This window comes from Vidua chalybeata, chromosome 18 (genome assembly GCF_026979565.1).
Source record: "Vidua chalybeata isolate OUT-0048 chromosome 18, bVidCha1 merged haplotype, whole genome shotgun sequence".
NCBI lineage: Eukaryota > Metazoa > Chordata > Aves > Passeriformes > Viduidae > Vidua > Vidua chalybeata.
Genome location: NC_071547.1, coordinates 5,743,797 through 5,764,665, shown reverse-complemented (window position 1 = coordinate 5,764,665; position 20,869 = coordinate 5,743,797). Strand labels below are relative to the sequence as shown.

Sequence of the window (20,869 nt, the reverse complement as noted above, 5' to 3'; positions counted from 1 at the left end):
AGAAAGAACAGAGATCTGTATTTAAAAGGAAGGTTCTTCATTTGTTTATCAAAATTAAACTGTTTTACAATCCGCCTGAAATAAGGGTGGAAATCCCACCCTGAACAGTTACTTGTCTCTAATCCCAGAAAGGCTAAAACGGAAGGACAACAAACTGCTGAGAATTTTGCAAGCAGAGGAAATGCTGTCACAGTGCCTACTCCCCATAAGGCCCACGGCTGCCTAGCTGCTGGCTCTGCTGGGGATTCCTGCTGGACACACGCTTGTGTCACATCTGGGTCACCATGTCCCTACCAGCCAGTCACTCTGGCCATTGGGGCAGCTCCTTTCCCTGCCTGCTCCCAAGCCCAGGCTCTGCTGAGCTGCTGCCAGGGCAGAGCTGCCCACGGGAAGCAGGACACCACCCCATTTCACACAGATCACTGCACAGCCCTCAAAGGATAGGAGCAAGTGCTGATAAATCCAGGTCAGAGTTATCTGCTCCTGCAGCAGCTCATCCCCAGATCACCCAGAAGATCAAGCTGTGAGAGGCCCAAAAGACTCCTGGGCACACCTTTGTAGGGGAGCCCATTATTGTTGGCAAAGGGCTTCTCTGCATGAACTCGGATAGCTTTGGTGAGGATCGGAGCTGCCGGCAGTGCTGCAAGCCATGGATCTGCAGAGGCTGGCTGACTGGGGTATGACCAAAGTGAGCAACAAGAGGATCAGAGTGCTGCTTGGTTATCTTCTGCCTGCAGGAATGCAAATCCGACAGGTTGGGAGCACTGTGGAGCCGGGAGCCCATCCCTCGAGGAGACTGTTCGGGCACCAAGGAACCTGGAGGGCACAGAGTGACAAACCACATCACTGCCTGGTTCTAACAGAAAGAGACAGCCTGATCCCAGGATCTACAGCTCAAACAGATCAAAACCTTCTATGGAGAAGCATGGCACTGAGCAGAGCCACAGCACTGCCAGGCCTGCTAATGTTTTGAGTCTGTGGGAGGATGAGACATGAACAACGGGGAAATAAAAGTGCAGCTTCTTTTTTCTTTCCTGTCAGAGCTCAGGAGCAAGGAAACTATACATCAAGCAGGCCTCTTGGCAGAGTAGGTGTTAGAGGTTTTGAGACGCTTTTCCTTCACTCAATCCATTGGCTTCCAAGTCCCAAATTTGAGTTTTTTGCAACACTGGGTCTGTCAGCACTGGAAGATGCTGGCTGACAGGATGTGAATGGAACAACCCTAACTCCCACCAGCACACAGAGCTCCTGGCTGGCCAAACATCCAGAGAAGCTGCTGAAGCAACCAACCCAACCTAGAACGCCCTGAGACTACAATTCTGGCTTCATCCATAGGAATAACGAAGGAAGGCAAGGACCGACGCACCGGCAGAAGGAACACGGCTTCTCACTTCTGCTCCAAGAGAAGATGGGATAACAGTCTGGCTGGGCTGCTCTGGGATTGTTCCAACTGTAAGGGAATGAAATAAAAAAGAAGTTAATTCAGTATTAAGTTTTCATAGGCAAGAACAGCACTATGCACCACCTGTTTATAGAAAGATGCCAGTTATCTCTTCCATCTTCTCAGCCCTAGCTGTGTGGTGAAAAGATCATCAACTCCTGTAAAAGGAGGTAAAAAGCCTTTGCCTGGTATTAGTTTAGCAAGTTTTAGTCTGACTTTGCAGTGATATTAGTTCAGAGGAATAGAATATGAATATTCCCTATTTCCCCATAAGAAGAGACTAATAAATACAGGATCAAAGACACCAGGGATATAGAACAGCTCATTATATCAGCCTGTTCTTTTACAGAAAACAGAAAATTGCATCCATTGCACATTGGGGTTTCTCTTGTCTCTTTCCACTTGAATTGCTTGTTAGCATCTAGATCAGGCTACCAGATATTCATCCAAAACTTTTCAGTCTGGAAGTTCAAGCCCTTTGAAAGCTGGTCAGAGTTTTGCTTTGATGGTAATCGGCTTACATTTGCTCTCACCCCAACCCGAGCCAGTAAAAAGATACTTTGCACTTACAGATGCCCTCTTCCAAGGGCAGTAAAATGTTTAATGCAGACACCAAACAAAGCTTGCCTCTCCTGGGGCTAACAGGTATTTTTCTCTCAGTTTTACTGAGGTCAAAACACTTGTCAAATCATCTGTGGAGAAGAACCACAGGGGAACACAACAATCTGAACTCTCTACTACCTGGCAGCTACAGGTGGTCAAAACCCCTCCTCTTTACAAGAAAGAAACAAATGATTTTATTAGGACAGCAACGTGCCAGCTGACATCTTACCTTGTGGTGATGGCATAAACGGCTTGGCACCACCAAAGGAGAGCTTTTTAGTGCTGGGCATGGATCCATGCTCTCCAGGATAAGGAGGGGAAGCACCAGTTTTGGGAAAACCAAGAGGACTTGTACTGCTGGACCTCCGGACCGTACCAGACCTTAGAGGAAACAAGAGCAGCACACAGGTCACTCCAGAGGCCAGTCCAGAGGAGGAAGGAGAACAGCATCACACAACACACACACAGTTACTCCCTCAAAAGCAGAGCTTCAGGACTGTTTATCCTGGATCAAAATCCCACTGTTCTAGGACTACACCAAAAACAGATTAAGATGATAATCCTTGTTCTCAAGAGTTTCAATTAAAATAAATGAAAAGAACAATCGAGGTTAGCTTAGCTGTAAACAGGACAGTCATTTTTCAGAGACACTTCAGAGGCTCGCAGGTATCTACATCAATCCTGAACAAGAGAGTTTCCTATCTGGCCATGTCCAAGATGTTTATTGTAGGCAGTGTCTCTAGAATGCCCTGAGAGGGCTTTATTCAAGTGTGCCTCCTGTGTGAGCCATTTGGCTTTCAGTCAGAGCAGCCTTTAGACAGATAGCTCTGTTCTCAATATTGAGGTAAAGTGTGCCAAGGCACTGCTCTGCAGCAGAGCTTGGACTCAAATCAGGAGCTACAGAGCAAAACACAACAGTTTGTGGCTGTCAGATCTGAAACACTTCACAGCTACCCAGAGGAATTTGGGTTTTTGGGCCAAACAGTCAGAATTGCCTGTCTGAACACCTTCAACTCCTTGTGAAGGCTCAACTTAGGGAGTTAAAATTAATTTGTAAAGCCCACACATGCAGGAACCTTTAGTATTAGCCAGTGCTAAAATGAAACAGAAGAGGAAACTAGTGGGAAAGTGAGTACATCCACACCATCAGTCTGGCGAGAGTCAGGATTACTGCATATCAATTAATTATTTCTCAATATGTGAATCTTTTCACCATCATTAGGAACACACAACCCAAATTGCAATACCATTCTGCCTCTGCAAGCTCCTTCACCAAGACTCCCATTACACTCCTCTATATGAGAAAGTCTTTTCATCAAGTCCTTCATTCTATTCTCAATTTGGAAACATTTTTTCTCTTGTTACAAGAACATTAGCCTCAACCAGTAGGTGGTTTTCTGGACAGGAATCAATGACTGCTGACAAAAACCCCTCCTTGCTTGAGCCACTGAAAGGATGCTGTCATTAAGGTATCCTGCCTCCTCTGCCAGGGATGCTGCATTTAACTGTCCTCATGTATCTGAACAGAAGGAACAAAGGATGTGGGTTTCAGCAGTGCCAGGACTGGCAGAATCATCCTGATGAACTGTCAGTAAATCTGCTCAACAACACTTCAAGGTATATATTTCTTTATGCCACATTTCAGGAAATAAATACATTACAAAAAAAAATCTATTTCAGTAGTTAAGATAGTTGAGTAGTTGATCTGCCAACCTTCCTGCCCCTATGCAATGTGTTACCACATTCTGCATCCAAGTAAATCTATGTTATAATCACATGCTTGGAAAAAAGGAAATACTTGAAAATTTTAACCTAAAAATCACTTCTTTTCAGGTTGCTCCAGATTCAGAGGCTTAATGCTCATCAAGTGCCTGGCCCTGAAGCAAAATGAATTTCCAGAGAGAAAGGTGAGAAGATACCTAAATATTCAGTGGCAGAAAGTATTGCCCTGCCATGTTTTTAATTCTCCAGACCATGAGCCATGCAGAAGGCTGAATTTTATCTATCAGGAACTTGCAGAAGAAAACCACCAGGTGACTGCTGCTGCTGGAAGATGTGGAATGTCAAATGCCACCCTGTGAGACCCCGGGTAAGCCAGCAGAGGAGCAGGACAGGTGATGTGGCCAGAGGCACACACACCTAACTAGCACCTCACCAAACCACACATCTGTCCACAACCACAGCAGTTACAGGGGCACACAGCAGCCAGTCAGGTGACAGGGGGACATTTCTCAGGCACCAGAGTGTACGTCAAGGTTTGCAATCAGATGACTCAGCAAACATGACTCAGCACCAATGGCTGGTTTGATACACCTGATGGAAAAGTGGAATCACACACTAAATGCCTGGTGGAGTTTTCTCCTGCCATTCCTGAAGGGTGTCTACTGAACCTGCTGATTAGAGGAAGTGATGGCCAGAGATAAGTATGGCTTCCTGGGGCAGAAAAAACATGACGCCAGAGATGCTGAGAAGATGCTAAAAGCAGCCTGTGAGTCACCCTGATTGGGCCCATTCCTCGAGTGCCTCTGCAGGGACATGACAATCTCAGCATTACACAGAGGTGACTAAAAGGAGCAAAATGTGGCAGTTTGCTCCCTGGCTGCAGCTGTGGGCTGTGAGCCTCAACTGAGCAGCCCATCACCAGCTCTGGGGCTGGCACAGCACCTTCTCCAGAGCTCTCTCTTGATACCTCACAGGGATAACCAGGACTCTTGTGAGGTCCAAAACCAACAGCACCCACAAGTTTTGCTGTCAAAAACATATGGCACATAAGAAACAGGACAGAGTTCATCACAAAACCTGCCACACACTCAAAAAAGTTAACATAAAACAGTATTAGAGTTACAGTGGCACAGACCAAGTCTTCTGCTAATCCCTATCCTTGATCAGTATCAGCATATCGTGTTTCTACTTCTGGGTCCACTTCAAATAAGCCTTATCCTGAATTAGGCTGGCTGAAGCCCAAACTTAGGCTGACACAGGTATTACCCTACTTTCGAAACCTAAACTAATCCAGACACCAACACATCTCATCCTAGAAAAGACATGACACCTCCTAGACACTTCTATTTGAGCACAAGCTCCTTAAGATCCTGTGTTGATCTCCTTCCCATCAGTCTACGACCTGGGCCGCTGCTGCCAGCCAGCAATCATATGTGAGAAGAGATAGAAGCCCTACATGTCTTGGATGTACCAGGCATTACCTCTGCACTCAGGTCAGCTGTCTGCTGCAGACTTGGCGTCAGGGTCTTCCTGACAGCCTTCAGAAAACACGCTCTGCCTCACGGGCTTGAATTGCTCATGATTTACTCAGTCCTGGCTGCATAACCACATTAATATGCAACTCGTGCACAACACATCATCTATGGCATGACTGGCTACAGGAACCAATTAAGGTAAAGTCAGGTAGGTTCTGTAGTCCCATCCATTTTAGTTGTTTATCTCAAATTTTCCTTTTATAAAGGCATCTGCCAGATGGATGGTTCTCTCTGCCTGGACACTTGGATGCCCAATCCATAGCTGGCATGGGAAAAGCTGTCAGATTCAAAGTGGCTCAGCCTTCACTCTGAGCTGACAGGAGCCTTCTCACATAAAAGCACACAGGCAAAATTGACAGAGCTAACAAATAGATCTCAACACCACCACAAAAACACCCCAAAACACACCCCTACAGCGAGGGGGAGAGCCCAACACCCAGGAAAATGTATAGAGGTACAGAAAGTGCAGTGTAAAGCAGTTTGTTTACAGACCCCCTGGTCCCAGCCCCAGCACTTACCGGGGAGAGGAGAATGGATTGGGAGACTGCAGGTTCTGCTCGATCCGACGGTAGTTGTGGATTTGTGTGGGGACTGGGATGGGCACGGAGTGGCCGTACTTGCTGCTGGAAAACTGCCCTGGCCGGCTGTGGAAATGAGACACACAGAGACAACCTCCTGTAAGGGCTGGGCCTTCCACCAGCTAATTGGAGATTTTATCTTCATGAAGCAACTGCACGCAGGGAGCGTCCCCTGGGCTGCTCTGGGGCTGTGGGTTTGTACTGGGAGGTGGTTCAGAGTCATATCAAAGGGAAGTGGCACCACACATCTCCTGAAAACAGGTACCTTTCCTCCAGCACCATTCCCACCCACAGCCTGGTGTTAAAACGTACACCCAAGCACACCACTCCCTCCAGGAAAACCAGAGCCCTGCTATTTCAGGCCATGGCTGGCCTAGTTTCCAACAGCTCAGATCCACAGCCAAGCAGACAGCACTGAGCAGGGGCTAAACATCCCTGGCTCACAGAGGATACCAGCACAGACTTTGCTGACAAGAGCTGCTTGTGTCTGACTCATGCACAGGCACTGCTGCAGCCACGGCATCCCCGTGGAAGTCTCACACCACGAAGGGAATGTCATGGCGTGGATCAGAGTATTGGCAAGTTAACTACAGGGTGGAGAAGGCAACTCCAGAGAAAATAAATTTGAGGGACAGGAGCTGGTATTTATATAGCCATCAAGGACAAGATAGAATACCACACACACCGAACGGGACAAGTCCATTCTGCAAATTTCCATCCAAGCAGGTTAACTGGCTCATGTCTGATACCTGTTCCCCCAGGTTACTCTTGGCCTGTCCACCAGGCTACACATGCTGTACAAAATCCATGCAAATACCACATTTAACTAAGTAGCTGCCTAAAGTCTTTTCCCAAAGGCCCCAGAATTCTAGGATTAATTGCCATGGCAAAGCTATTTACAACTGCCAACACCAATTGCAGGGCTGTTGAACAATTACAGGAAGATCTTATTGGTAATGAAGGCTTCTGCAGTCTCCTTCATTGTCAAGCAAGGACACACACCTGGGTCTGCCCTTGACAAGATGGAAGCATCACTCCTTGGGGTCTAGCACTTGGAATGGAAATATTTTACATGACATGAAAGGATATACTTAATTCAGCAAGAACACACATATACTCAGGGGAAGAAAGAAGAGTTTGTGACTTATTTGGCAGTTCAAAGCGTCCCATTACCAGAATTTCTGTTTTGAGGAAGGTTGTAGCATTCTGTGGTTTATGGTGACAGCACTGAACAAAGGTGATCGGCAGTAAAGTGTCTGCAGATCTCCACACAGTGCATGTGAAGACACTCCATCACAGGAGAGCCAAATAACTGGAAGAGATCTTTCATCAAGGCTGAATGATCAAATGATTCTGATCTTTTCATTCCTCTTTCCACTTTCTGAAGTTCGATATATTCTTCCTTGTGTGCTCTTATTTCTTCCACCAAGAAAACACTCTTAATTTCCTATTTGTCTCCAAAAGGCAGCATGGATGCCTTGATTCTTCACTGACACAATAAAATAAAGTCATTCAAGGTTTCCAGTAGCTCAGCAAAAAGATGAAGCTTTGATGTATCTGCCTTCCATGAGTATAAAATATAGTGTTGTGACAGACATAAACAAAACAAAGCTTTAGGAAGAAATCTGAAGGTTCACGTGAAACCTTGTGCTCACTTTGAACATGTATTTCAAATACTTTCTATCTGGTCCAAATTCTTTATCAGAAAATAAATTCTTGGGTAAAAGGATTCTCCCTCTCTCCAAGAGTTATATCAAGTCCTTATTTCTTTCACATGGTGCAAGTTGCAAAGGAAATTATCCAAATGAGGTGATATACACTAAACCTGCTAAATGGCCTCAAGGCCTAAAGAATGCAATTGACTATAAACCTGCAAAGTCCAAGAGATAAAGCTGGGACAGGGAGTTTAACTACTGGGCAGTAATTAAAAGCTCTTTGAAAACAGTATTAAATCTAGTGCTGTGGGGCACATCCAAGGAATTACCTTTCTTTAGACTTACTAAGCATCTTCAAGGAAGCGTTTAAAAAAAAAAGAATTTAAAAAAAGGATCAATTATTGGCATGTTTTAACTCTGCCCAGTTCTTAATCTCTTAATTAAGAGCAAGGAGAGTTGTCAGTGTACCATGACATCCTGTGGAAAACCCACTGCTGGCCACTCTGAAACAGCCCTTGCTTTCTGTCCCAGATGGACTGCAGCCAGCAGTGCTTGCTAGCCTGGAGCCACACATGGAAGGGAGAACTGCTGCTTCCAAGTGAGCACAGGAAAGAGGGAAAACCTGGACTCCTCTGCACCAGTGGAACCAACAGGTCTCGTGCACTTCCCCACCAGGGAAGGGCACTAAAACCCAGTGAGGGCACACCTGGGTGGCACCAGTTCTGAGCACTTTCAGGGGACAGATCAAAGAGCATGCTTTATCCTCTGGACTCAGAGTGACTGCTCCAGTCTTTCATTACTGATGTCTTACTCCCCATCCCGAATAGCACAGAAATGAGCTTTTCAGTGTTGCTTCAAGGCAGACAGCAAAGTGGGAAGTAGCACTAGAGGGTTTGGCATCTGCTCCACAGAAGCTGCTGGGAAGGAGTAAGGAAAGACAGTGAGAGTGGAAACATGTTTAGATCAAAGCCTCTGGTATTGACTGGCCACCCTGGGATCCACTAGAAAATGATGAGGCCAGTTTGGTGAACACTGAGAAGTGGTCAACTTCCCTGAATTTCTCCTTACTGCTGCCCAGAAGCAAGGCCAAATCCTTTAACAGAGACTGATCTCCAGAATGCAAAGGAATCAGTTAAGGAATAAGCTGTTAAAAAGCTTAGCAGGCCATGGCATAAGAAGCCTCATGCAATTAAACTCCACACTGTGGTACACGCTTGCCAATTAATCTGATCACACCAGCGAGGCTCTGAGCTATATTATTCTCTGTTAAATTTGTATGCTTTGAGGCTATGTTTTGTAATTTTCTGGGCTCTGTTCATGTGACAAATGTGTTCAACACACAGCCTGGGACTACATTTTCTTCTTAAAAAAGATTTCAGGGTCATCCATCTCCCAATGTGAAATCCCCTTAAACCATCCTCCCCTGACAGGTGCCATATTGACAGAACAGAAGATGAAAGCTGTCCTGCTTCCCCAGCAGGCAAGAACAAGATGGGAAGCAACACGAGCAGTTCCCTGCAAGCTAAGCACATACCCTAAAGCTTCAGGGCCCAGAGTCAAGGGGATCACCTTCCAAAGACCATTAACACCTTCAGAACACAAAAGTGTCTGGCCCCACTGGGCAGTTGGTACTCTTATGTGTGGGCAGCTGTCACCTACAACACTTCTAAAGGCCAAAACTGAGTTTAGAGCAACTGGTTTAGTTGGAATGAAACCCATGACCACGCCTGTTTGCACATGCTCCTCCTACTCCTGCATCCCCCATTAGTAAACACGGTCCAGTATCAGCATTACTTTCTAGAGACACTACAAGGAGCTTTTCAACAAACCACAAACAACTAAGCAGGCCCTCATCTGTCCTTCAACAGCAAGGGGAGATGAGCAACACTCCCCCACACCTGTCCAGTAAATTAGAATTAGAAACAAGGGTCTTTAGCTGGAATTCTCCCCACCTCTGAGGGCTGGGCACTGGGGGAACGAGCAGCACACACGTGCCAGCAGAGCACATTTACCTTCTGCTTGAGAACAATCCCTGCCCCCTCAGGGAACAGAGTTAATTCCAGCTCTCCTGTGTTCTCTCCTAGCCCCCCCTGAGAGCCACAAGAGGGAGAGACAGGCTCAGTAGTTGGGACTGACTGGTGCCCAAGGCTGGGGAGTTTCTCCTGGGTGTTTCTTGTTACCCATTAATTAAGAGGAGAGATGTGGATCTTGCCCAGCACACCAACAGCAGTAAAATCCCCCCTGGAAGTCAATGGGAGTTGGATTATTCAGTGTTGCACAGACACCATCAAACAGTTTTTCTTACCCAGATGGGCTTGGAGAACTGCTGTATGGGGGTGATGGAGATGGTGTCCTCCCCTGGCTTTCCAAGCCTGCTGAAGTCACCAGGGAACTCCTGAGGAAAACAGAAACTCAGCTGTCAGAGCCCAGGAACCAACCCTGTTTCCCTCCTACAAAGCACAGCAACAGAGCTGTGTCTGCCCAGCACCTCATCAGTGGCAGCTCTGGGGACTGTCATCCTGCTTCCACCACATGAAACTGAAAATGATCAGAACCAGGCAGGTGACAAGACATCCCCGAAAAAAAGGCTAACTCAGGAACATCCTCCCTCCCATCCACCAGAGCCCCACAGTCCCAAACACACAGCAGGCTCCAGTGGCTGGACAACTTCAGGTGCCATGGTGGTCTTACCCACTGTACATCAGGCTGTCCTGGATTGGCTTCCCTCCTGCAGCCTCAGCAGCTAAATCACCTGAGGAACAAGAAAGCGCAGAAGTAGATTAAAGATCATTTTCTTCAAAATTTTTTATACATTCATAGCAATTGAGATTTTGTGTAGAATTTCCTGCTCCTCCAAGCCCTGCTGAAGTCAGTGGTTTGTTCCTGAAGTCAGTGTTTTGCAAACCACACGTGGGCTGAAGCTGAAGTTCATGGTGGATGCTGCTGATCCTTACACCCTGAAGTTTTGGAAAATTTAGGCTGAAAGCAAGTCCTCTTGGAAGGGGGCTTGACAATCCTGACAATCTTTTGAGGCAACAGGTCCATGTCCACTTAGTGCAAGTCACTGGCTGCTCTGTAAAAGTGGTACAAGATACTCATAGTGCTTTGGAACATCCCTGTCCTCCATGGCAAAAGTCCAGGGCAGCCAAATGAGCTGGCAGCTGTATACACAACAAACATCTGAACCCTGGGAACATGACCAGCACCAGGCAAGTGTGTACTGGTCCCACCACTGATTCCAGGGAAAACACAAGCTCCTCCTTATCATAAGGATTGCAGAGATCTTCCAGAGATTACTCTACCCCTCCAAGTTTCTGTTTTAATACAAGTGGTGCAACTGTGAAAAGAGGAATCACAGCATTTACCCCTAAGTTCCAACTCAGCAAAGCATCACACACATGGGAAAGGTTGAACAATGTCCTTCTGCTGGTTAAGTAAGGACTTGTGCATGAACTGAGGCCCTGGTTCTATGTACATCTGTATTTTCAAGCAAGTCCTATCAAAGTATAAACACATAAAGGTCATAAAATGAAATTTAGAGCATTTGAAAAAAAAAGCCAACATATTTTAGTTTTTCTTGGGGATTTTTGTAAAATCCAGCTTGCTGGCTGAAATCCTGTCTTGGACTGTGATGCTGAGTGAAACTGAAGACAGGATAACAAGGTAAAAGCTTCTGTGAGAGAGACTTTTCCCTGTGAGCCTATTTATCTTCTTTTCCAGTTGGATTTCCAGGTTCAATCTCTTATTGAGGTCCTCAAGTAATCTTTACTCTCAAATCCTGTCTTTAAAGGTAATTACAAAACATCCTATGAAATTAGCCAGTGAGCCAGATGTCTCTGCCAGCTTGAAAACAAAACCATTCCTACAATTCAGTCCAAACAGACAAGTTTAATCACTCTTTAAACTTTTCAATATCTATCCTTAACATCCACATCCCCCTCTGCTTAGAACATCTGCGTTTTCAGAAACCACCTTACTTGAGAACTGTGCTGGGACCATGACAAAGTCATCTGTGTCACAGGAGGAATTCTTGCTGCTGCTTCCTGCAGAGTCCTTGGATCCATGCAGAAACCCGGGAGAATCCTGGGTAGGAGATGCCAGCGCCTTCTCCTGCAGCTGCTGCTGCATCTCTCCAAGGGACTGCTAATTCAAGGAGAAAACAAACACTGCCTTCAGCACAGCTACTTCATCATTCTGCTCCATCCTTTAAACTGAGCTGTACAAGGCTACAAACAACATTTTGCTGATAAACCAGGGCTGATGGTTTGCCAGAAGCAGCTGATCATTTTGCTGAGAAGGAACAGCCTTTTATGTCCCTGTCAGAACAGTGCATCTTTTGTTACACAAAACATATTTCCAGTGTGTCTGATGCTAAGAAGATAAGAAGAATTCACTCAAGGTATTGCATCCCTCTGCTGAGGTTTTCTGGATCGACCATGCATTTTCTACCAACTCACTTTAGTATGGCTGGGAACACGAGAGGAGCTTTCAGAGATACTTTTGGTTGTTCTTTAGGGTTACATTTCTTTCTGTTTTTTTCTTAAACACAGAACCATCTGGTCTCTATTTGTGCTTTTGCAGCACTTGGTAACATGGAGATAATTGTTCCTGAACTTCCAAGACCACCCTGTTTTGCTGTACTGCTGCTAAGGAGCTAAAGAAAGGCCCAAAAGAGATTAAACTTTCAGCAGATAAACAGTTCACAGCTGTCAGAGGCAGGACAGTCCCTAAAAAGTCCCATTTTCCTGCTTCCTTCAGCTAAATGATGAACAGCCCCACAATCCCCTCCCATTGCAGGCAGATGGAGGAGGCTGGATGGTTTGAGAAAGCTTTAAGGCAGCTGAACTGACCACTGAGCAGATCACAGTCTTTATCCTAATGCATTTCCAGGCTGAGAAAGACTTGAAGCAGCTTTCACTTGGGCCTCATTAAGACCTTGTTCACCCTGCAGAGACTCTCCTGCTGCACCAGGGGGGACTCCCTCTCTCTGCACACACAGGACATACAGGCAGAAGGAATTTTCCAGCTGTCAAAGTTCTCTCTTTTCCACCCAATCTGTGAACTGTGCCCTGCAGACGTGGCATTTTCCCCAGACTGAGCCAGCACGCTCCATGGGCAAAACCTCCAAAGGCAGAGCAGGAGAGGTGGAGTAAACCTCTAACATGGGACCCCTTCCCAGTCTGGCAGTGATTCTGTACCATCCTTAAGCTTCCAGACCAGGAAAGCTCAGGAGAGTGAGTCTGCTTTTCACAGCATCTGCTCATTCCTGGAGTCTTATGGCTAGGAGGGTCTCAGCCAGGCACCCTCTACTTCAGGCTGCAGGGAGGAAGCTCTCAGGGATGCAGTTATGAAACATTCAGAGGGGAGAAGACCTGTCTTCTCTGTCCAGCTCACATCATGAGCACCTACATCAACTTCTGCTGGGGCCCCTCAGTCTTTCCCATACCAAACTGAGATACTTTGGCCCAGGGAAACAGAACAGAGCAAAAAAACAGTCATGCCAGGGAAGAAAAGTTCCATCCTTCTTCTTTCCCTTACCAATCACACCACCAGTATTTCTGAGTTCAAAGTCAAAGGCAGCTTTCACCAAGAGCCTTCAAAAACAACCTTTCAGTTCAGTGAGCTGGAGGAATGTCACTTCACTGGTCACTTAAATATTCTGCCCTCCAGAGAAGTTATCCCCATTTTGGGTAACCAGAGAGAAAACCCATCAGTTCAGATGATCTTTCATGAGACCACTGGACTGTGGCAGGTCTGCTCTGAGCAAACAGCTTTGCTGAACGTCCCTCTGTGGTGCCTGGACATGCTGGTCAGAAGGAGGTGGATATACTGTCAGGCTGCAGAGACTTTGCTTGAACACACAGAATGTGCAGCCAAGGAAACAGAGCTACACCCTGAATTAGCAACTGGTTTGGGTTCCAAGGAGCTTTCCATCTCTGCCAAGACAAGCTAGTGTTGCTCATACCAACTTCTTTCATAATGGCTTCTCATCCAACAGGCAATGGCACACTGAAACATGTCCTGGGGAGAGTAAGCCAACCTTCAGGATCCAAACTCTGAACTGGAGAGAACACTGCTCCAAGCCCAGCCAGAACCACAGTGTTCAGTGACTTGCACCAGGAGAGCACTAAAGCAGAGACCTCATTTCAAACACACAAGCAGGAAAACCATTAACACAAAGAGTGCAGCCTCTGAGCTGTACTTACAGGAGGTGATGCCAGGTGGGAAGTGGATGAGCTGCTAGAGGAACTACCAGAGCCAGAACTGGGATAAGAAGGCATTGGCACGGAAGCAGCTAAAACCAGCAAAAGACAAAACCAAAGTAAGTGGTTAAACCAAGATCAAGCAGTAATAAAAAGTCTTCTTCATCTTTTCCCATCAGATTTATCTCATGCACCATCATGTGTCTCATATATCATATGTGGTCAGTTAAAGGAGAACAAAAGAAAATCAGCATTCTGTTAAATTATGTGATTCACATGCATCCACTCCTCCATGCACACTCTCACAGGTCTGAGAACTCCTGACCAAGATCAGATGCCCACTCAACCACTGACCTATCCAAGCAGCAAGATAGTTTTTGCCCTAAAGAGCCTCCAAAGCATCTTTGTAAATGCAGGGAAAGAGAAACAGAAAAGTGAAGAGAGTTGCTCTTGTCTGGGGCAGAAGCCAAGAGCTAGACCATACCCTGACAGATTTTTCCTCATGAGACCTCATGGCTTGGCACACATACATCAAATATTGGGAGGTGTGTGCCAAGTTAAACACATGCCTACTCAAAGCCTATGTGTTTGCTGTCCAAACAGCCACTCGGGCATTCCAGGCCATGTGCTCCTAGCAAAAACCCAAAACCTAACAAAAAACCTTCGAGGGGGTTTCCTCCAGGAAATAGTGCATTGCTTCCCATAGCTCAACTTGGTCACTTCTGCAAGTTAAACATGTTTTGGTCATTCAGTATCTTTGTACAGAAATTGTTTCCACGGCACAGGCCATCCCTGTGTCCCTCCCTTTTATGTTTTATTGTTCAGTAGAGGAACTGCCAATTTTACTCACTTTGTTGCACTGGCCTTTGTAACCCTCACAAGGCCTACAGCTTACACTGAAAGGCCTGGTTAGCACTGACCTTCAGGCAGAAAAGATGATTAAGGCATCAGAGGAGAAAAGAATATTTAACTTCAGTGACTTATGCAAGTGAGGTTCAGTAAATAACAGAAGAGCTCAGCTCAGCCAAGCAGGGAGACAGTCAAAGGTAACAATGGCTCTTCAAAGGACTTTGAAGCAGCTAGTGGTTCAAATTCCCCAGTTCACCTGCACAAGACTGAACAGCACAGAAGAGCCCAAAATCTCCACTTCAAGGCAACCTGAAGTCAGATTTGACACTGGAACCATTTTGGTATTTGAATGACTTAAGATAGAGATCAGGGACTTAATTGAGGAGAGGAATACTTTACTGCTCTTCCATTAAGCTGGCAGAGAATTAGCACCTTCTATCAAATTTCTACCTTTATAGTACCTGTGCTAATGACTTCATACCTAATACAAGGGAGATTAATAACACCTAGAAGAGGAATGCTTCTGTCTGAAGTAAAACTACCTCTGTCATTAATCCCATTAGATACTACAAAATACTTTATTCAACAGGCTAGAAAAATAAAAGTCCATTTCTCTGCAATTAACTGTTGAAACAGTGTTCTAATGATAAAAGAATGGGAAAATATGACTTTTAATAAAAGACTTTAGGAAATCTTTCCATGCAACCTATCAAAGAAGGTTACAGGATGACTGGACCAGAGTCTTTTATCACAGAGAGAGCAATCACTGAGACACTGAATTCCTCAGTTTGAGAGAGATGTAACAAGATCCAATAACAGGAAAGAGAAGCCAAAGCAGTGTAGACTTAAAATATATATTTTAATGTAAGTAACTGACCACTTTAACAGTTTAAGCAGGGTCACAGTGATCTCCTCTAGCCTTTGCCAACATTAACAAGTAGGAACCCACAGCAGGATGGCAGCAGGGGGCTGGACACACTTTTTAGCTTCTGCATCTACTCTGCACCAGATTTAGTGCCCTTGGTGGGCTGTGCTGCTGTAACATACTGCCCTGGCTCCTGTACAGCAGCAGGGATGGAGGTATCCCGAGGATGGGTGTTCTGGGAGGTCAGTCAGGGGCTTGGCATGGAGAGCCATTCTGCCCACAGCCAGCACAGCTGCCTTCCCTCCCCACGCTCAGGGAACACACACAGAGGTCTGAGAACTTGGCTGTAAAATGAAGAGCTCTGTCCTGCCTCTATCACACTGCTTTTGATCTCCACAGTCCTCCCACAGAGCCTGCAGAGCAATCCCTAGGACCTTCCCTATAGATTTAATACTAGAAAGGAGGGAAAAAAAGGTCTCCCCCTGCTATTTATCCTGCCAGGTGCTACAGAACAATTCACCCATATACAGACAGCCCTTCCTGTTATGGAAGGGTGCTTTTAGAAAAAGATAAGTGAATTCTCTACTGTATCCATGCACGCCTGATGCAAGACTTGCATCATCATTCTTTTTCCTGGAATTAGCATTTTTGTTAAGAGTCATTCCAGTTCTCTCACAAGGTCCCCCCCAGCCTATTTTGGCGATTATTGATTTAAACCTGGCTAGAATTGAGACACTTCTTTTTTTGACTATTTGCTTCAGATAGTGAATTCTCTACTGTATCCACACATGGCTGATGCAAGACTTGCATTCATTTTTCCTGGAATAAGCATTTTTGTTAGAGTCATTCCAGTTCTCTCACAAGGTCTCCTCGAGCCTATTTTGGTGATTATTGAATTAAACCTGGCTAGAATTGAGACACTTCTATTTTTGACTATTTGCTTCAGATAGCTTTTCATCAATCAGGAGGGAAGACAAGCTGGCAGACTTTGCCATTATCATCTGAAACTCAAACTCAGCTGCATGAAGCACTCCTTTAGATACAGCCTCTATTAATCACTCTTCTTATTTAAATCCCTTTGAACTTCCCAAATTCACACTGTAATGCTGTGAGCTCCAACTTGGAAGGTCCTGACACTCCAAATAGACTATAATGCATGTAGAACCATGAAGTTTGGCTCTGACAAACCCTCTCTGACCTCCACATCCCTGCTGGGGCATTTTTTGGTGTCAGCCATGTAGGCCAGGTTGAAAGAAAGACGCCTGCTTCCATCTCCTCCACACACCCAGGCACTCCCAGTTCAAAATTAAAAAGGGTGCAAACACTTGGCTCATCATGTTTTCAGTTGAGTCTGAATGTGGGGAATGTTAACATGAATTGTAGGCTCCCACCCAAATCCAGAAATTGCTGGATTGTAATTGTAATGTAAATAAGTCTGTTTTCATAATTGTCCTCTCCAACTTGCTCCAGCAACAGAACAGTCATCCTGCACATTGTGTAACCAATGCCAACTGGTTTCAAAATGGGAGAGCTGGGAGCCATAAAGGCAAGCCTGTGCTCCAGCTGTGTGGATCCTGATACTGGATCCTATACTTGTCAAAATAACTTCTGACACATCATCCTACCAGGGGCTCAGTTGTCTTAAAAATATCCAACCCTCAAGTTTTATAGAAACGCTTTATTAGGAATCTGAGTTCTACATACACTAGAAAGATGCACTTTTCTGATTATCCTGATTCAATTAAAACCACTCATCAAAAAGTTCTTTAATTGCAATCTCTGACAAGGCAACAAAGATTGATGCAAACTCTGAAAGGACTTTTCCAAATAAGATGCTTTTTAGAGTTTAAAAGTCTGCAGCATTAAAATCTTTTATATGCAAAAATCAGGGGGATCTTTTGCTAGTTTTCATCTGAGTATTTTATGTACAATAAGATTAAAAAGATGGCAAAAGTCAAGCTAAGCCTGACAGGTATTTCAGATAGTAAAGCACCCATGCACTTCTGAACCATAACTGCTCATCTTTCATGCTCTCTTAACCCAGAGTCAAGGAGGCAGCAAATTCTCATTCATTAAAGGCAGGAGCAGAAAAACCTCCAAAATATTCTGCACGGGTACCAATTACAATTTGTTTACTGAGAGAAGACTTGCACAAGCATCTAATTATGCCTTCTCGTGTGTTATTACTGTAACACACAGCCCCATACCATATGCTGATCAGACCTGGCTACAGACAGACGACAGTCTGACTAGACACAGCATTTTAAAATTTTATTAATCAACTTTTACACATCTAAAGTACATGCTTAGTCACAGGTACAAAACCCACAATATAAAATAAATTATAAATAAACAAACAAACAAAAAGTACAGCATCTTAGTTAAGCCAAAGGGCCCTAAACCCAGTCTCCAGGGAGGGAGATGAGAGGAAGGACAAAAACAACCATCCCCCAAAACAGCAGGGAAGAAGAGGTGCTTGTCAGAAATGTCTTATTGAAAGGCTCTTGAAAGAAAAGTTGATTTTGCCGAAGCATCTCAAAAAACATGCAAATGTATTTCAACAAGGGGAACCCCTTGTCTTAGCAGCTTCAAAATTATCCACATGCAGAAAGATCTACATCATCAGTTTTCCAGAAAAACTCATCAGTTTTCCAGAACTCCAAAGTTTCATTATATTAAAAAAACCTCAGATGTGAATGACTTAGTGGTAGCTAATGATCAGCTCTCAAGGAGAGCAAGAATACAAGGCACACTGTTCCTTCCTCAGCTGTCCACTGCAGGCATGAGGGCTCTAATTCAGTCTGAGCACGACCATCATGGTTCAGATGCAGCTCTTTGGTATTTCCTACACTCGTGATGCTGAGCCATATGTTGAGATGAAGAAGCACAGCAAGGTTTTGGACTCACCCTAGCTCTGCACACAGACTCAGGGGAGCCACCCCCTAAGAACTGCAGCCTTGCCAAGACATATTTCAGCTACAGCTGTGCAAGGGTCAAGCCCACTGCCATGCTAGACAGCATTTCATAAATCTCAGGTGAGCTTTTCTTGTGCAGATCGCCATAACCCAGCCTTTGCTGATACACTGGCTCTTCTCTCTCCTATCAGAAATCAAAAAGACCAAGGCAGCCTTTCTCCTCCAGGCTCTTCAGTACACGTCCAAGGGGCTCTGATCCATCTCTGGCATTTGGCAGTAGCAGAGACCTTAGAGCAGACTACAAGAACTCTCTCCTCCACTAGCAGATTTCTGTGCACCACAGCTTGAACATCTCCAGCAATGGGTTGATATTTCTCCCAGGTCTTCAAAACCAGTAGCAGTCTCTCCTGCCTGGAGAGGACTCCAGGCTGTGGATGTATGTCCGGAGGTGAGGATTAACAGGGTGACAGAGAGGTCTGGAGTTTGCATAAGTCTTACCTGCCTGTAAAGGTGCTTTTTTTCTTGGTCCTTGACCCCATACCATTAACCTTGGTGCAGCTGGGGGCAAAGGCTGAGCTACAGTCTCCTGCTCGTAATGGCACCTCTGGTTCCTGCACGGCAGGTGTGCACAAGTTGGAAACCGGGGCCAAGTCAGGAGAACCCTCTCCTGTTTTTCTGGGGTTTTCTGCTCCCCTGACCAGTGAAGCAGCGGGACAGCTGGAGGTAGGAGATGAGCTGGTGGGCATGCAAGAACATCCTGAGGGGGAGATCTTCTGCCCACAGGGGGATCAGACTCCGAAGGGTTTTTCCCACACGGCCGCAGGACAGCAGGTGCCAGGAGCTGGGCTGGCTTGGGAGCAGCCCTGTAGGGCCAGAGCCCTTTCCTGCCCTGTGTTCCAGGGCTGGCCCCACATCCCGCTGGCACAGGTGGGTTTAGGGCCCTGGCTGCTTTGAAAGCTCCCCTAAACCAGAAGCGTCTTTTCTTGCCCGCAGGATGATCACCTGAGTGCACAGGTAAAACCTCATCAGGGACAACTCAGAAGTCTGGAAAGTTGTCTCATCAGGGACAACTCTGGCAGCAGGAAAGCAAGAGAGTGTCAGGAGTGATGTGGATATCGGACAAGGTGTGTCTACACATGGCACAAACCCAAGAGGGAAACTGGGTTTGTGCTGGACATGTTTCCTCCAAGACTTTGCACTGGACACCCCAAATTAGTCACTGATGAAGATTCTCGGTGCTATATTTACTCAGGAGATCAAATGTCAGGAGAATCCCTCTAGAGAAGACCACCATACACAATTCCACTAACCCAAGTCTCCTGGCCAGAGGACTATGATGCCCCATGCACTAGAAGCAATTCTGAATTGTTTTCCACTGAAAACAACCTCTGAACCATAATCCATGTGGCTGCAACTTTTCCAAAGTTTTGAATCAAAAGGAGGAAGAGAGAACTTGCAGTGGAAATCTGTCTTTGTTTTGGCCAGCTCCCACAGAGTAATAAATGTAAACCTTCTAAAACAAGATGTATCAAGAACTTTGATGTAAATGATGAAACAAGATTTGGTAGCCACAAAATTTGGCTTTTGCACAGCCAACCTGGCAAGCAGGGCCAAGAGTGCCAGTTTCCACCATTCACTAGCCTGAATGGTCCTACAGGTGAGGATGAAAAGCAAGACCATGATGCATAATCCTGTGTACCTACAAGAACCCCACTGGCCAAGCACTTTACACAAAGCAGCTGAATGCATTTCAAAATTACATTTGCTTCTACTTTAGGTTTCTAAATATCCCCCAATCATCCCTTTGAAGATAACTCAGTAAAATTAAATACATTTTGATGGCAAACTCTGGACATGACATAGTAATAAACACTGAGTCCCTGCCTAAATAACTAAGGAAACATAAAGCAGTATTTTTCTTTCCTTTTGAACTAACAGCAAAGGAAGTCAGGCCATGGTTCAAAAAGAGCTGTAATCAAAAATGCAATACTTACATTTTTTCATAGAGGCACTTGCATCCAAGAACGGGTGATGGAAAAATTCATCTGAAAAAAATCAAGAACAATGACTCAGTGAAAGAAAACGCCTGTAAGAAGTTTACAAAGCAGATAAAACACAGGAAGTTAGTGTTATACAGTGATTTTTTCCATGCAACAATGGACGCTGACTATGGTTGCTTATAGAAGTGGTCAAGACTACAGGCTGGAGACTGGATGCAAGACCTGCTCATGAAAAAAGGATGGGAAATTAGTTGGATCCCTGGCTGATCAGGATGGTGAACCACCCTAAATGTAGGGATCCAGGGGATCTGTATTTATCACACTGCACTGACATTCACTGCACAGAGCAGGAATGATGGACAAAAAGACTTCCACTGAGTGATCTTCCATGACACACAGACTCAAACTCATCATGCACTGAGGGCAGAAATGCATTTTAATGGGCCACCCCCAGAACCACAGCCCAGAACTCACTCCCTTTCATTGCTGCTTCCTCCCCTCAT

General features: G+C 45.4%; 1 protein-coding gene across 4 annotated transcripts in view; it reads right to left on the bottom strand.

The window, feature by feature from the left end:
- ULK1 (unc-51 like autophagy activating kinase 1) overlaps positions 1 to 20,869 on the bottom strand; it is a 77,146-nt gene that overhangs the window by 14,226 nt on the left and 42,051 nt on the right. For 3 of the 4 annotated variants that reach the window (XM_053959224.1, XM_053959223.1, XM_053959226.1), the window contains exons 12-20: positions 20,361 to 20,411; positions 13,741 to 13,829; positions 11,512 to 11,677; positions 10,226 to 10,286; positions 9,840 to 9,929; positions 5,820 to 5,945; positions 2,274 to 2,425; positions 1,367 to 1,450; positions 554 to 816 (exon numbers count right to left, since the gene is read on the bottom strand). In XM_053959224.1, coding sequence (XP_053815199.1) covers positions 554 to 816; positions 1,367 to 1,450; positions 2,274 to 2,425; positions 5,820 to 5,945; positions 9,840 to 9,929; positions 10,226 to 10,286; positions 11,512 to 11,677; positions 13,741 to 13,829; positions 20,361 to 20,411 — 1,082 coding nt within the window. The remainder of the gene's footprint in view (positions 1 to 553; positions 817 to 1,366; positions 1,451 to 2,273; positions 2,426 to 5,819; positions 5,946 to 9,839; positions 9,930 to 10,225; positions 10,287 to 11,511; positions 11,678 to 13,740; positions 13,830 to 20,360; positions 20,412 to 20,869) is intronic. The other variant, XM_053959225.1, reaches the window with a different exon arrangement.